General features: G+C 52.2%; 2 protein-coding genes across 2 annotated transcripts; both read left to right on the plus strand.

Moving 5' to 3' along the window:
- Positions 1-385: 385 nt before the first annotated feature.
- J4E79_009280 (uncharacterized protein) lies at positions 386-8,206 on the plus strand (the record flags this gene model as incomplete). Its single annotated transcript, XM_049358129.1, has 5 exons — positions 386-1,278; positions 1,378-2,748; positions 2,928-3,081; positions 3,106-3,259; positions 3,309-8,206. 5 exons carry the CDS (start codon positions 386-388, stop codon positions 8,204-8,206), a joined length of 7,470 nt encoding a protein of 2,489 aa, XP_049207345.1.
- A 3,377-nt stretch (positions 8,207-11,583) lies between these two features.
- Positions 11,584-11,934, plus strand: J4E79_009281 (uncharacterized protein; the record flags this gene model as incomplete). The annotated part of the gene is made up of 2 exons (XM_049358130.1): positions 11,584-11,706; positions 11,770-11,934. The coding sequence occupies 2 exons, from the start codon at positions 11,584-11,586 to the stop codon at positions 11,932-11,934; spliced, it is 288 nt and encodes a 95-aa protein (XP_049207346.1).
- Between the last annotated feature and the right edge of the window lie 2,147 nt (positions 11,935-14,081).

The raw sequence follows: 14,081 nt of genomic DNA on the forward strand, positions 1-14,081 counted from the left end.
GGCGCGCCGAGCCACATCTGAGTGAAAATTACGCTCATGTTGCAATGCTGCATTGGTCTCTTGAAGTGCACGCTCTTGGTTTCATTGTCTTGTCTCTCACAACAACGCCGAAGTTTTCTCTTTCGGCGGACAAAGGCAATGTGAACTTCACATTGATGCTAGGGTGGCGGCCTTTCACTCGAAATTCTGTTTGTCTTGTACGACCTGGAGAGGACGCTTTGTCTCATCAGCTACATGTCTGCCGTCTTCTCAGGTTTGAGACACTCCATACATCGCCCATCTCAACAAGGCACGCCCTCATGATATTGCACCATATGTGGTCACACCCTCGAGAGTACGATAACGATACACACAGTTTCTAGACGCACCAGCAAAATCGCCTACCATGGACGCCCTTCCTGGCGCTGTAATACAAGCCTTTGCGCACCTGTGGGGCCAGCATCCTGAAGTAGCAGCCGGTATCTACGCTGCAGGTGCAGTCGTTGCTGCTGTGCCGCATTACATACCAAACTTTGAGCAGGCCAAGGTTTGGTATCAGAAACCCATTCCTTCTACGATTCGCGTTACAAAACCCGCCCATACCACCGAAGACGCAGCCGACATCGTGGTATCGATAGTTACCAAAGTTCGCCGTCCTACCGTTATCACCGTCACAAATTCTGTCTCACCCGCTTGCAACACAGCCCTCACTGTCGAACAGCAAGCCAAGGGTGAAGTTTTGAACACTTCCTCGTCTTCCGAATCAATCCAGGACACCTCTGAATTTGCCACAGAAAGCTCTGCTCGTTCGACAGCGAGCAGCTCCTCGCAAATCTCCTGGAAACCTAGTACTCCGAGAGATACATTTCCGGAGGTATCTAGCAAGAGTCCAGAGCGTTCACTAGCAAAGACTACGAGTACTTCTACTGAGAAGAGCAATCCTGTTCATGAGGTACCGTCAGTATTGGGCACAAATTCTTCCAATGTTACAAACACAGGCTTTAAAGCCCGGATGAGTAGGCTTCTACACGGCTCGCAATCCTCCGCGGCATCGAAAGAATCGACCATCAGCGATACACCCAGAGACGTCACATCGACCGGGTCCCCCACCGTTGGCAAGGTGCCTTCCTGGACCACGTCTCCAGTTGTGGTTGAACAATTACCGGTTACCTCACAGTCGTTCAATGAGATCATAGACTATTCGTTTGAAACCATTACCATTCCGCAGAGAACGAAGACAGTTTCCAGTGCTCCCCTATCTAGCACTGCAAGCATTGACACTGGTCTCAAAGAACATAAGTCAGCCTTTACACATTATAGGCAACATGCGGCTAGCAAAAGCACCCGGAGCACTATCTCTAAGACAACAAAGCATAAGCCAGTCTTTACACATTACAGACAAAAGGCGGCTAGGAAATCATTCCAAGACTCGTCGTCATGTAAGACACTTCCCAGTGCACCTGTGTCCAGCACCAAGGACAGCGCCGTTACGCCGAGAGAACGCAAGCCAGCCTTTGCACCTTATAGACAAAAGCCGGCTAGCAAACCACTTCAAGATTCGCCGTCATTCGCCAAATCCCAACTCTCACGCTGGACTGACTTTGGACGAGCGATTCATGAGAATTACGTCGCACAGCAAGCAGATCAAAAGCCGTCCAAGCCGTCCTACTACAGTAGCCCTATCACTATGGCGGATATCATGGTGGGATATGTGCCATCCATTCTGTTCGCCGTATGCGACCATCTGTATAAGGATGACCCGGACATTCAGGAAATGGTGGCATTTGTGGTGCGCAATGCGTATATGTTTGTCGTTGGATATCTCGCCTACGCGGAATTCCGCTTGCCAACATTGCCATACTCCAAACCTGTAGCATACGCACGCAGCATCGGATCCGTTTCCTACAACGTGTGGCAGAAAGCAGTAGCCAACTTCCTGGGAAAGCAGCAAGCCGATCACTTCATCATAGACCGGGCGTTGTACGCCACCCTCGTCGGTATCGCGATTTATTTCCTCCTTTTCGCCGGACGAAGGACCCGCGAAGTTATTCACCACGAAGAAGATGAAAGCGATTTAAGCGAGGATGAAGACAAGTCTGAGACCCAGGATCTGTCCGCCAGCGCGCCTGCTGCCATCCCGCACCGGAAAGAGACATTAATTCGTTGTTGCATCGGCTTCACTGTTGTGATGACTGTCATCTGGCTCAGTGTCTACGTCCAGGACTTGGTTGTTATCTTGGCCAGTGTGCTAGCGGCACACTTCCTTTCCATCTATGACGAAGAGGCGCGCAACACTATCTTCACCATATTGAACCTCGTGGTTGGCGGCTCATACCGATCAGTCATCGCCGCGCGAACCTGGATACGATGCTACGCTGCGATTGCAGTAGTAGTATACGTCCTCACCCACATAGACCAGCCATCTTCGTGCGCTGATAGACTTTTCAGAGGCGGCGTTGCCCCACCCTTCAGTCATTTTGCTGTCGTGCTCAAGCTTGTGGGTCTCTCCTATGTCGACTCCCTCGTGGACGGCATCATCGAAGTCTCTCGAATCTCTATAGCGAAACTCCGGGTTGTAAAAGCCTGGGCTAAGTACAAGTTCATGCTCATCGTCAGAGGTCGCGCTGTCTTCCCGTGGCACCCAGAGACTGTCGGTGAGGCTATTCGCTGGGTGCTCGCGACAATCATGCTCGGTCCCCGGACAGTATATGGGTTGCTACCAGTATGGGCTGGCCCAGCCGTTGGGTTGTTCGTGCTCTGGGCATTGACGTATGCATTCATACCATTGTTCCAGTCTCTTTTCACTGGGATCTGGCATACCATACAGCCTTGGACTGAAAGGACGTCGGATGCAGCTGCTCATACAGTGAAGGAGTTTACTACTAGCGCTGCGTCTATTCCAGCCCCAGTTAAGGGGTCGACTTCATGGACTGCTGTAACCACGACAGCTCTACGGAATTGGGTTACGCCTGCTCACAAACTCACTACAACTTCGCGGGAACGCGCAACGAGCTCTTATGTGTACCCTACTACCTCGACGAAAAGGGTTACGAGCTCTCGTATACCCACTGCCCTCTCCCTCTCGCCGGCATGGGCTACCAAGTCCGTTAGGAATGCTACCTCCAGTTTCATTACAGCCACCCAGAAAACGACTTCTTCAGCATTCGAAAGGTTATCGATGAATCTGAGCTTGTTGTACATGGCACAAATCAAACCGGTCGTATCTTCCGTGGGTACACGCTGCCTCAGCAATTGGTGCCAAGGCCTAGCTTACCATTGGGTATGGCGTGCTGCGACGATCATCGCAGTCACCAGTGTATGTACCGTAGGCTGGATCATGGCCGCTCAAGCATATCCCGCGCATAAGGTCCGGTCGTCTTTCACATTCGCAACTAGTTTCATGGTTATGTACGTCCTAGGCACAAACGGGGTCCTTGCTTGCACTCAGGACTACGGTATCATCTTTGCGACTGTTCTTGTCATACTTCTACTTCTAGCCTACTGGCGGCCGGGCCCGATCGCAGCCCGAGAATTTTCCCACAAACCGCTCCCTGACCTGCCGGATGAAGTTGTGGCCCCTGACTCTGCACCGCCAAGTCCTCCCGCAGCACAAATTCCCATCCCTGCCAACGAGGCCGGAGAGTCAGAGCTGAGAGACCCCTTGATTGAAGAACATGATACTACCAACCAGTCTCCAGACGCACAGCCAGCGCAGGCACCACAGACGCCCAGCAACAGTCAAGCAGTTGATCTTTTGGATGAAGACTTGTCAGGGCTTCCAGATGAGGTAGATGCGTTGCGCACTCAACAACAGGCCTCGCCTGTACAGACTCCCGTGGGAACGCCAACACGGGAGCAATCGATTGAGACACCGGACCAGGCTCAGGCTCATACTGAGACGCCCACTGCAGATGCATGGACACAGACAAACGCATCTCTTCCTTGGCTACAGCGCTGGATGACTTGGCTCTTCGACAGTGAAGCGGCGCGCACAGCAAGAGAAAGTGCTATCGAGGCCGCCAGGGCTGCTGCTGAGCAGGAGCACAGGGACTTCCTAGAGCAATCTGGCCTGGGGAGCGGTGTAGAGCACGAAGAGACACAATCGTCAAACGACGCCAGCGAAAGTCCGGCTGCTGATTCTTCGATGATATCTCAGCCTACAGAGACTGAGCAACAGCACCGGGCTGCTGTTGAAGCTGAGAAATCCGAGGAAGCAATCCCGGCTAACACGTCAGAGACCGCAACTGAAGCTATCCCAGCCCCTGCGGCGCAGGTACCAGCGATACCGGTGGTTGCTGATACATCAGCATCACTGCGCACCCTCACGCCAGCTGCCGCGTTCAAACGTACTCCTCTGTTCGAGCCTACTCCTCTGACAACGACCACTCCCACGACCGCAGCGTCTCCCCTGCCAGTAGTTCCTGCTGAGCCTACTCCGCCAGCCACGACTACTCTCCCAACTATCGCCACTCCTGCAATACCAGCTATTTCTTCCGATTCTTTGATCGTACCTACTCCCGTCATTACGCCTACTGATATACCGAAGCCTGCCACAGACACTACTGAGCCTGAGTCAACGCTTGACATCACGTTCGATCTTCCTTCCATCGTAGTCAACCCGCCAGAATCTGAGACGCAAGGAGGACATAGGCCCATGACATTTGTTCCCATTGAGATGACGGAACTCGCTACACCCGCCAAGCGCACGCCTACCAAGGACCCTGCTCCAGACCCCGTCAATGCCCCGGATCACCAAGCCCCAGCCGCTAGTTCAGTGCAAGATCAACAAGAGGAAGACACGCAAGACGATGAGCATGATGGTGTGCAAGAAAGCGACGAAGAGGAAGAGGAAGACGAAAACGAAGTTGAAGAAGAGTTCGATTTCGGTGGGAGTCCTACGATAGGCACATCAGCTCCGCTACAGCCAGCGAGCCCTATAGATGCCGAGATTGCTGCAGCACTTGAGAAGTACCGCGAGGAGGTGCGAAGAGAAGCTGAGCAGAAGAAGGCCTTGACTTCTATGGAGGTTGCTTCTGGTGGAGCACCCGCGCCTGGCGACGGCGATGATGACGATAATGGCAACAGCGATGGTGAAGATGACAATGATTCGGGCAATACGACAGTACCTGCCGCCCCAAAGCATGCCAATCCTGAACCCGACAAGGAACCTTTTTCGCCAACAGATGTGCCAATTAGAGGTATCAACAACGACGCTCCAGCAGCTACGCCCACGACCAGTGTTAATGAAACTGCCCCCACATTACTCTCACACCCAGCTCCCGGCACGGCAAATAGTCGTCCCTGGGCCCCATTCAGCTCGCTTCCTTCCAGCAGGACTGAGCCGCCTATGTTCACAAAAGAGGAACTTGATACGCAATTCGCCCTTCCTGCCATCTACAACCGGCCTGCCACTCGTCCCACAGACCCAAAACATCCAGACTCCGCAGAACAGTGGCGTAACAGGTTGCTAGGAGGTCCTAGTATGTTGACCATAATGAGACGAGAGCGTGAAGCTGCGGCTCGAAGGGCTGGTGGTGGTGGTGGAGATCCGCCGCCTGGCCCCGGTGGTCCTTTTGGTGGAAACGGCGGCGGTGGAAATGGAGGCGGAGGCGGAGGCAGCAGTGATGATCCACCCGCTCCTTTCGATCCATCCAGCGGTAGTGGAGGCACGAATCCTCCATCGCCGTCGGGTTCAGCTGGCTCAGGACCTATGGAGGGGATCGACGAGGCTTCTTCGAGCGACGAGGGGCAGAACGGTGAGAGCGATCCCCATGAACATGACAACGATGAGGGTCAGACTTTGAACAACCAAGCTGACACCAACGATCAGATGGATAATGGCGACGACGGTAACCAGGGCGACCCATCCGCACATCCCGAAGCTTCCAATCTTGCTGACACTCCTATGACTACGCATGCGGCCCTTGACGCTACTATCACGGCCGACGACGATGGAGACGTTGATATGTCCGACCTATTCAATGTCGATTTGGAAGATACCAATTTGGACGATCTCGAATTGGACAACAGCAACATGGACGATATCAACTTGGACAATATCAATCTGGAAAACATCAACTTGGACGGCATCGATTTCGACAAGATCGCTAACTCTGGCTTCGATAATGAGCAAACGCCAACCACCACCGCTGATGACATGAGGAGACAGCTGGTACCTCTCGAGGGACTAGAACAACACAACGCAATACCAACAAGCCTGTATCTGTCTCCTGAGGATGAGCAATACGGTGAAATGGCAGAACAAAACATATTCGCTGATATTGATGCGTATGAGGCGCAGAATGGGCCTATCGAGATTCCACCTCCCATGTCTGAACCTCAGCAGTACCCAACCGACGGGGAAAGTTTCGATGATTTTACTGGAAACGCTGGCGATCAGTCTTCTCTGCCGACCCAGCAGCCATCGATCATTGTTGCTGGGCCTACTAAGGATGCGCCAGATGCGTTTGACCCATCCTCATTCTCAAAGGTGAACTGGGGTGCCGCATTTGGGGATGCTACGCAAGCCGAACAGGATGACGATGCGTCGTATGAAGAGATCATCGGTTCCGCTGCTGCAGACGCATCTGGAGACGATCAGGAGCCGGCACGAGATGATCTAGCTTCACCGCCACCAATACACGGAGACGACTTGAATCTCGAAGACTACGGAGTTGCTGAAGACGACGAGGAACTCATCGCCGGGCTTTCGAATGTCAATCTCGACCATGATCAATCTGACAACAACGACAAAGCACAACTCTTGCCAGGTTTGGGAACTCAACGAGCATGGGACAGTGACTTCAACAAAGCTCCGGATAACGCTGAACATGAATACAAACACCCAGATGAGTTCACAAGTGTCAGACCGAGAACACGCTTGGTACAACTTCGGGAGGACCGCAAGATCGTGGAGAACCCCGAACATGCGGAATACCGATCAGCCGGCATGAAGTCGCTAGACGAACTGACCGGGCGACAAGGCCAGATCTTCCGAGAGGTTCCCATGGACACGTACGAAATGCGAGGAAAAAGCCACGACGACTACAAGGCTGCACAGGAGCTGATGGCATGGTTTGATCCGGATGCTGAAGGTGCCGAACCTCGAGGTGATCCCTCGCCAGCTGATTCTGACGATGGTAGCGCGTTGTCAGGCGAAATCGATGACGATGAACTGGACAAGCTTGCCAAAGAAGTGGAAAAGGATCAGTTGGATGAACTGAACAAAGCATCCAAGAGAACACGAGACCTTTCTGATGACTCAGATTCAGAAGCATCGGAAAAGATTCCAGATGGTCCAGCAACTCCCCAGAAGGAGAGTTCAGGTGCACGAGCTGGTACTCCGAAGAAGGGCCGCTTCAGAGGTCCAATCTCATTTGATACTGAGGAAGAAGCTCGTTTTGAAAAGAACGATGTGGAAAAGGTCTTGGACCTTCCGGTATTCCAGAAACTGAAGGAGACCAACACCACATCGACAACCCCGTCGCTGGCGCAACCATCTCCGGTTGCTAATTCTGGTCTTCCGACTCGCCCAAGTACACAAAGCACACTCAACGCGCCGTCGACGCCAAGCTCGAATCCTACTTCCCCATTTTCGTATGACAGGCCGCCACCGCCTTCACCTCTAGCAGGTGGTTTCGCACCGGGAGGTTACGCACGCTCGTATAACCCAGTTACTTTGCAAAAGAGGAACAGCACGTCCCCTTATGCAGGTATACCGACTCTCGGCAACCTTAGCAAACCACGCGTTCAAAGCGGTAATGCAACACCGCCTCCTCGAAGTCCAAGCTACCCAGCCATGAAGCTGCCCGACGCTGCACTATCGAACGCAAGAAGCTTGCTCAAACCGGCATCCGCCCGCCATCGTGCACAGCCTACAGCAGGCACAGCGACTACAAACTCCCCGCTCGCCTCGCCCGCGTACATGCCCATGCAGCCTTCGGCGGGCGGGAAATCCAATGATTCATTGACTACTCCGCCGGCTTACGACCCGACACAGCCTGCGGCGGGATACACTCCAAAGTCAGCGTCAGACTTCCGGGCCCAGTTACTACCCTTGTCTGGATTGAGTGTACCACAGAAGCCGTTGCCACAGCTCAGTGCGACAACACTGCCAGCTAGGCCCGCAGCGCAAGATGAAGATGCGGTCGGAGATCAGACTTCGCAAACTCTAGGAGGCGATGACAACAACGACTACGATAGCGATGTTGACAGCATCTACGGTTGAGACCAGGAGAAACCTCAGCAATCCTATCAGCAACAACAATCGGGCAATGCTGCGCAACCGAGTGTTCCAGCTCCTGAAACTCCCACCGTAGCTGTGAACAACGAGCCTGTCGTTAACGATGAAGACGCCAATATGGGCGGTTGTAGCCCGCCTATGAACAAGGATAGCCCGTCGTCGTGAAATAACCATCGCGTGCGTGGTTGATGTGGCATTCAGGCCACTGACGATAAAGCGCAGATCTCAACGCCGTATCTTCGTCGTGCCCGGTGACTAATTGGACCCACTTTTGCGGCCCACGCCTGTTCCAGCACCAAACTGAAGAGCGTCGGCCAGATTTTCACACCTCCGTCTTTACATCGTGGATTTTCTAGACCGACCATGGCTAGAACAAATAGCAATAGGAACGAGCGGGTATACCCCACGAAGTCTGGTCTTAGCTGGAACCGTTGGTGGGGTCTCAGGGTCCAGACTAGAGAGGGTGTATGGTACGTGCCTGATAAGACGCGCCAGCCAAACCACGGTGATTCAGAGCCTGTGGAGTCTTCCAAAACGTTGTTCGATAATGTTGAGGATCAGAGAGTTGTGTTCCGGGTGACAACGGGGTGGATAGCGAGAGTTAGCGGGGGAAAAGGTGTGAGATGATGTATCTATAGATTAGAGGCTAACAAAGCGTGTTGCTTGACCTTATCTTTCCGCGTGGCTACTATCTCTCAAACTCATGCGCTACTGGAAGGCGACTATGTTCGCATCTCACGAACTTTGCTGATAAAATGTGTTGCCTGGTTGTAAAATCATGGCTCAGCCCCACAGTTCCACCATGCCATCCCGGCCATTCGTCGGAACTTCTCAACCGACCGCAGCTTTGCGCATCACGCGCCGATACTCATGTTCGTGCCGATGGAAGTTATACCGTTGTCCTGCTCCAAGAATTCATGTGGTGCGGAGGATACTTGTTGTTGAGATGGAGAGACCCGCCTCATCTACCATCCTTCACCACAACACCCTCTACGATCGACTACGTAAGACCGAGTCTTTGATGCTTGTGGTGTCTCTTCTGCGGAAGGACTTGGTATATGGGATGTCATGTGTTGCAGAAATTGGGAATGACCCGCTGCTCGCTCTGCGTTATCGCAGCACGGGTGGATGACCTGGATGTTAGTTATAGGATGGTAGATCCACACCAATGTGGACTAATCGGCAAAAGAATATATATCTCCCACTGCAGATCCATCTGCATCTGAAGAGAACACCCCAACATCCACACCCATCAGTCACCAAGATGAAGTTCACCTCCGCCCTCATCGCTCTCTTCACCACCGCAACCCTCGCCGCGCCTCCCCTGTACGACGTCCCTACCTCAAGCGGTGCCATGCCCAGAGGCTCCCTAAAAGGTCTTACAGCGCCCAGCACTTGCTTCTGGTGCGGTGTCAGATACATGGAATGCATGGACGTACGTACCTTCTCCTCTCCCCATCAACTTTCCCACACACACTTGTAGATCGCTAACCCAACCCCCAACAGAAATACGTGAATAGCTATAACTGGGAATTGGACAGGCCAACCGATATCCCTCAGTTCTACGAGAGTCAGGCGAAATGCGTAGAGTTGATGGAAAATCATTATGGTCCGTGTGTTCGGCGTCAGTGCAAGGTGACTTTCGATAAGTTCGGGGAGCCGCATTGGCATCATCATGCGTAAGGGCGTGGGATGGCTTATAGGAGAACGAGAGGCTATCTGGTATTCATACGCGAATTGTTCTGGATGTCTTAGGGGCACTGCGGATGTGTAACGATTGGGTTTGGTAGGATGCGCGATTGCCTCAAGAAATCATCTCTCCTGCGATTAGATCTCGGTGATTAGAAGCATCCTTGTCATCATCCATCAATGATAAATCTTCATCAGACTGCAATCTACAATGGTACCAAATGCGGATCCACTTCATTGTCACGAGAGCAGCGTCCCTGTGATACGAATGGGGTCCTCGAACGCGAAACTCTGGCACCAACGGTAATCAGCAAACGAGGTGGAAAAAGACCAGCATTCATAACTGTTGTGACGAGACTCCACACCAATGATGTATGCTCCACGGCGAGTTCTTGTTGGGCACCAATGACGCTACCACTACGTGTGAGTGCCAATGCAGATACTCCAGCATGCTCGCCTAGAGACACAGCATACATAATGCGTACATACTCAAAAATCGAATTGTCGTCTTCCCTCCCTTCAACTCGACACCAACACTACCACCCGGCCCATCTTCAAACCCTCCACAAGACCCATCTACCACATCTTTGTCAACATGAAGATCACCACCATCATCATCGCAGCACTCAGCACCGCCGCTCTCGCCTCAGAAAGCCAATTCGAATTCTCGCACTCGTGCGACACCTGCCGTGAAATGTATCACGGATGCATGGCCGTAAGTCCTCCAGTTCCAACACAAACTTACCCAGTTGCTGACATAACTCACAGGATCGTTGCCCTTCGTTCATATTCAACGAGGAGTGCTCGTTGCAGTGCCAAACTTATGTGTGCAAATCAGGCACAATTGGCGATTGGTGTGTAAACTGGTGTGCCCAGTATGACTACTTGAACTGTAATGGATGGATTGAGAAACCTAAGCACCCAAAACCCACCTTCCTCGTTCCGCCCGGGGAATGATCATCCAACCGTTACGGGAAATTGAGACCAGCTCGACGGGGTGGAGCGGTAACCGGAATGGGGCGATGCACTTTCGAAATGCTTTGCGCTGGCAGTCTCATGGGATATGGATGTACTAGACTGGTTGTGACGACGACGCGCATTGATGGCTGGTAAAGCAGAATATACGAGATTTTGGTTACGCTTCACCGAGAGAATGTCGTTCCTGACTAACGAGATGTTTCAGTCTTACTCTCTCCACCTACTCGTAGGCTAATGATACTGCTTTTCTCTAATCAAGAAGCTCTTGCTGTCCACGCACGAAACCGCCACTATCCGGTAACTCAGACATTCCGTTACTGACAACGCATTCGCCAATACCCATGGCCTATCTCAGGTGAGAGAGATTGGCTGGGCCTAGACCTTTGACTCTCGGCTTTGCGGCAACTCCAGCAGCTGCGAAGTAGCTTCCGCTTCCTCACCGCGCGTTATCTAGGTATCTCTCACTCACCGCGGGTCGCCGCTCCCTCACCGCGAGTTACGCAGCTACCCATCTAGGTTTCTAGAGCTCCGCCTCTCCCTGCTCTCCCCACCAGTATATAATCCCGCCCATCCTCCCTCTCTCCTCTTCTCTCCTCCACCAACAATCAAACACTCAAAACACTCAACGTCTACCTCACCACAAAACAAAATCCATCAACCACAACAACTCCATCAACATCAGCCCACTCGCAAGCATGAAGCTCTCCCTCATCATCATGGCAGCTGCCTCTACCCTCGTCCTCGCCGGCGGCGGCAAGAAGGAAGAATCCGTTCTGTGCAAGAAGTGCGACATCTACAGCCTTGAACACTGCGAGAAAGTAAGTTGTCACAGCCCCGAGCCCGTGTTCTTTGGTGCTCAGCCCAGAAACTAAGTTCAATAGGACGTCTGCAAGGACAAACTCAACGACCGCAAGCAGAAAGACTTTGAATGGTATATGTGCGTGAACGACTGTAACCGCCAGGACATCTGCAAGTACGTACCTGCAGGCGAGACAGTTGCTTGCGGCGATGAGTGCACTCCTCATGCTATCTGCACCACTACCTAGGTGCCAATGCCGTTCAAGATATCTATCTCGGGTATCACGGCAGTGGGTGAACATCAGTGAGGCATGCAAGGCAACGGGTAGCATGGAGGCTGGGATGAGAATTTGTCTTGGCTGAATGCCTGTCATCATTGCGAATATGGGAAACTGAACATGGTCGGGATTTGGTGGCATGATACGTCATTGGTAACTCTACCTAAAGATGAATGTCAACTGCACACCTACACTTACTGAATTCCTGGATGTGTATGTGAATGTATCTGAGCAAAAGTGACGCGTGTAGAAGTTCTTCTCCACGCCTGACATGAGCCTTCTAACATCTCTCTACTGTGAGGGCCTTAGTCGCGTTCAGATAAGGACAATTCATTCCTAGCTTCCTTCAATTTATCCAATCTCTCGCCTGTCTGCATTCGACTCCGCTGATCAATCATTCCGATACATCCACAGCTACGTCGCCGATAGTCGGAAGTGAAGGCAATGTTACCGTGGTCAGCTGATGTGACCCACATGCGACTCGAAGTCCAGACAAGATTTTGGTTAAGGCCTAGGCCTCGAGCGCGAGAGAATGAAGAACGGCTGGATTCGGATCATAGAGTGCTCACGAGTTCGGGTGGGTTGTAAGGGCTCAAGTGAATGACAAAAGGTACAAACAGACTCGCCAGAGAACAGGTTGGTATATCTTCTCTGGTTGTAGCAAGATCGCCACTGATTCTAATGTCGCTCTTGATGATATATTTAGCCGTTCAGTAGGAAGCTGCGGAGTGAGCTTCTGAGTTGTTGTGTTCATCTGTATGTTACGTCATTCTTGCATGTAGCCGTCCTTACGTGTAATTTCTTTTCCCTTACATGTAGTAATTCTTACACATAGTTCTACATTCCTGAGTTCATTCTTGCGTGCCGATGTTGGGATATGTGCTCGTTGGAATATGTGCTTATCCTTAATACAATCATGCATTAACGCCCCTGACATAAATGTGCTTCGAACGCGTGAAATGCCTCGCCCATGCGTCCATTCCACACCCTTACTCCACCCACTAATCTGTATCAACACTTACATTCTTTCATTACCATATTGGAATATCGCTACCTAAACCACCACCCAAGGTGCATATAAACACCCAATGCGCTGCCCCAAGAACATCCCTCTCTCTATCCACCATCGACACAATCTCCTCAACCACACACAACACCACACACGAAACCAACCCAAACCCACCCACCAAACATGAAATACACAACCCCCCTCATCCTCTTCATCGCGGCCCTCACCACCGCCAACCCCGTCACCTCCGCCAACGCCAACGCCATCACCGCGGCAAACCCGCTCGTCGCCCGTGACCCCATCTGCGACAAGTGCAACAAGGAGTTCGAGGACTGCCAGAAGGTACACACCCCCTTTCCCCATTTCTTCTAGCGTGATTTGAACTAACCGTGTGTGTGTGTGGGAATAGACTTGGGTCTGTTGGATCAATCCGAGGATGTGTATTATCACTTGCCACAACGACGTTTGTCGTAATGACGCTGCGTGCAGGGAGCACTGTGGGTGGAAGTGCCCTTAGGCTGGGGTTTGTGGGTGTGAGAGGGCATTGGCTCTAGGGTATACTTGGTGGAGGAGGGATGGAACTAAAGCTAGTTAGCAAGTATGGTATGGAAGTCTGAGGTACCGGGTTGCAGTGGAGAGCGATGCTTATATGTGGTTGTTGGGATATGTACTCATCCTTACATACATCGTTGCTTGCAACACCAACTAGATGAATACAGAATACGTGCTCATCCTTACTACAGCTATAAACGCCCCTGACATAAAAAATGCGTAGAAGGGCTCACCACCCGTGCACCAATCTCACACCCTTACCCCACTCATCATATCAAGCCTCCCATTCTTTCACTACCAACATTCGTATATCGCCACGCAGATCAGTTCCCCAGGTGATCCATGAAAGTCATCCAACCCTTCGGCTGCCTAACGTAACTCCTTCAGCCCTGGCTGTATAAAAACCCCACGATCCGCTGCTCCAAGAAACTCCCTCTCCCCATCCACCCCCAACCCAATCTCCTCAACAACGCACCACCCCCCACCCACCTCACCAACAATGCACTTCACCACCCCCCTCATCCTCGCCCTCGCGGCCCTCACAACAGCCACCCCC

This window comes from Alternaria viburni (genome assembly GCF_023758015.1).
Source record: "Alternaria viburni strain BMP 2772 chromosome Unknown scaffold_24, whole genome shotgun sequence".
Taxonomy (NCBI): Eukaryota; Fungi; Ascomycota; class Dothideomycetes; order Pleosporales; family Pleosporaceae; genus Alternaria; species Alternaria viburni.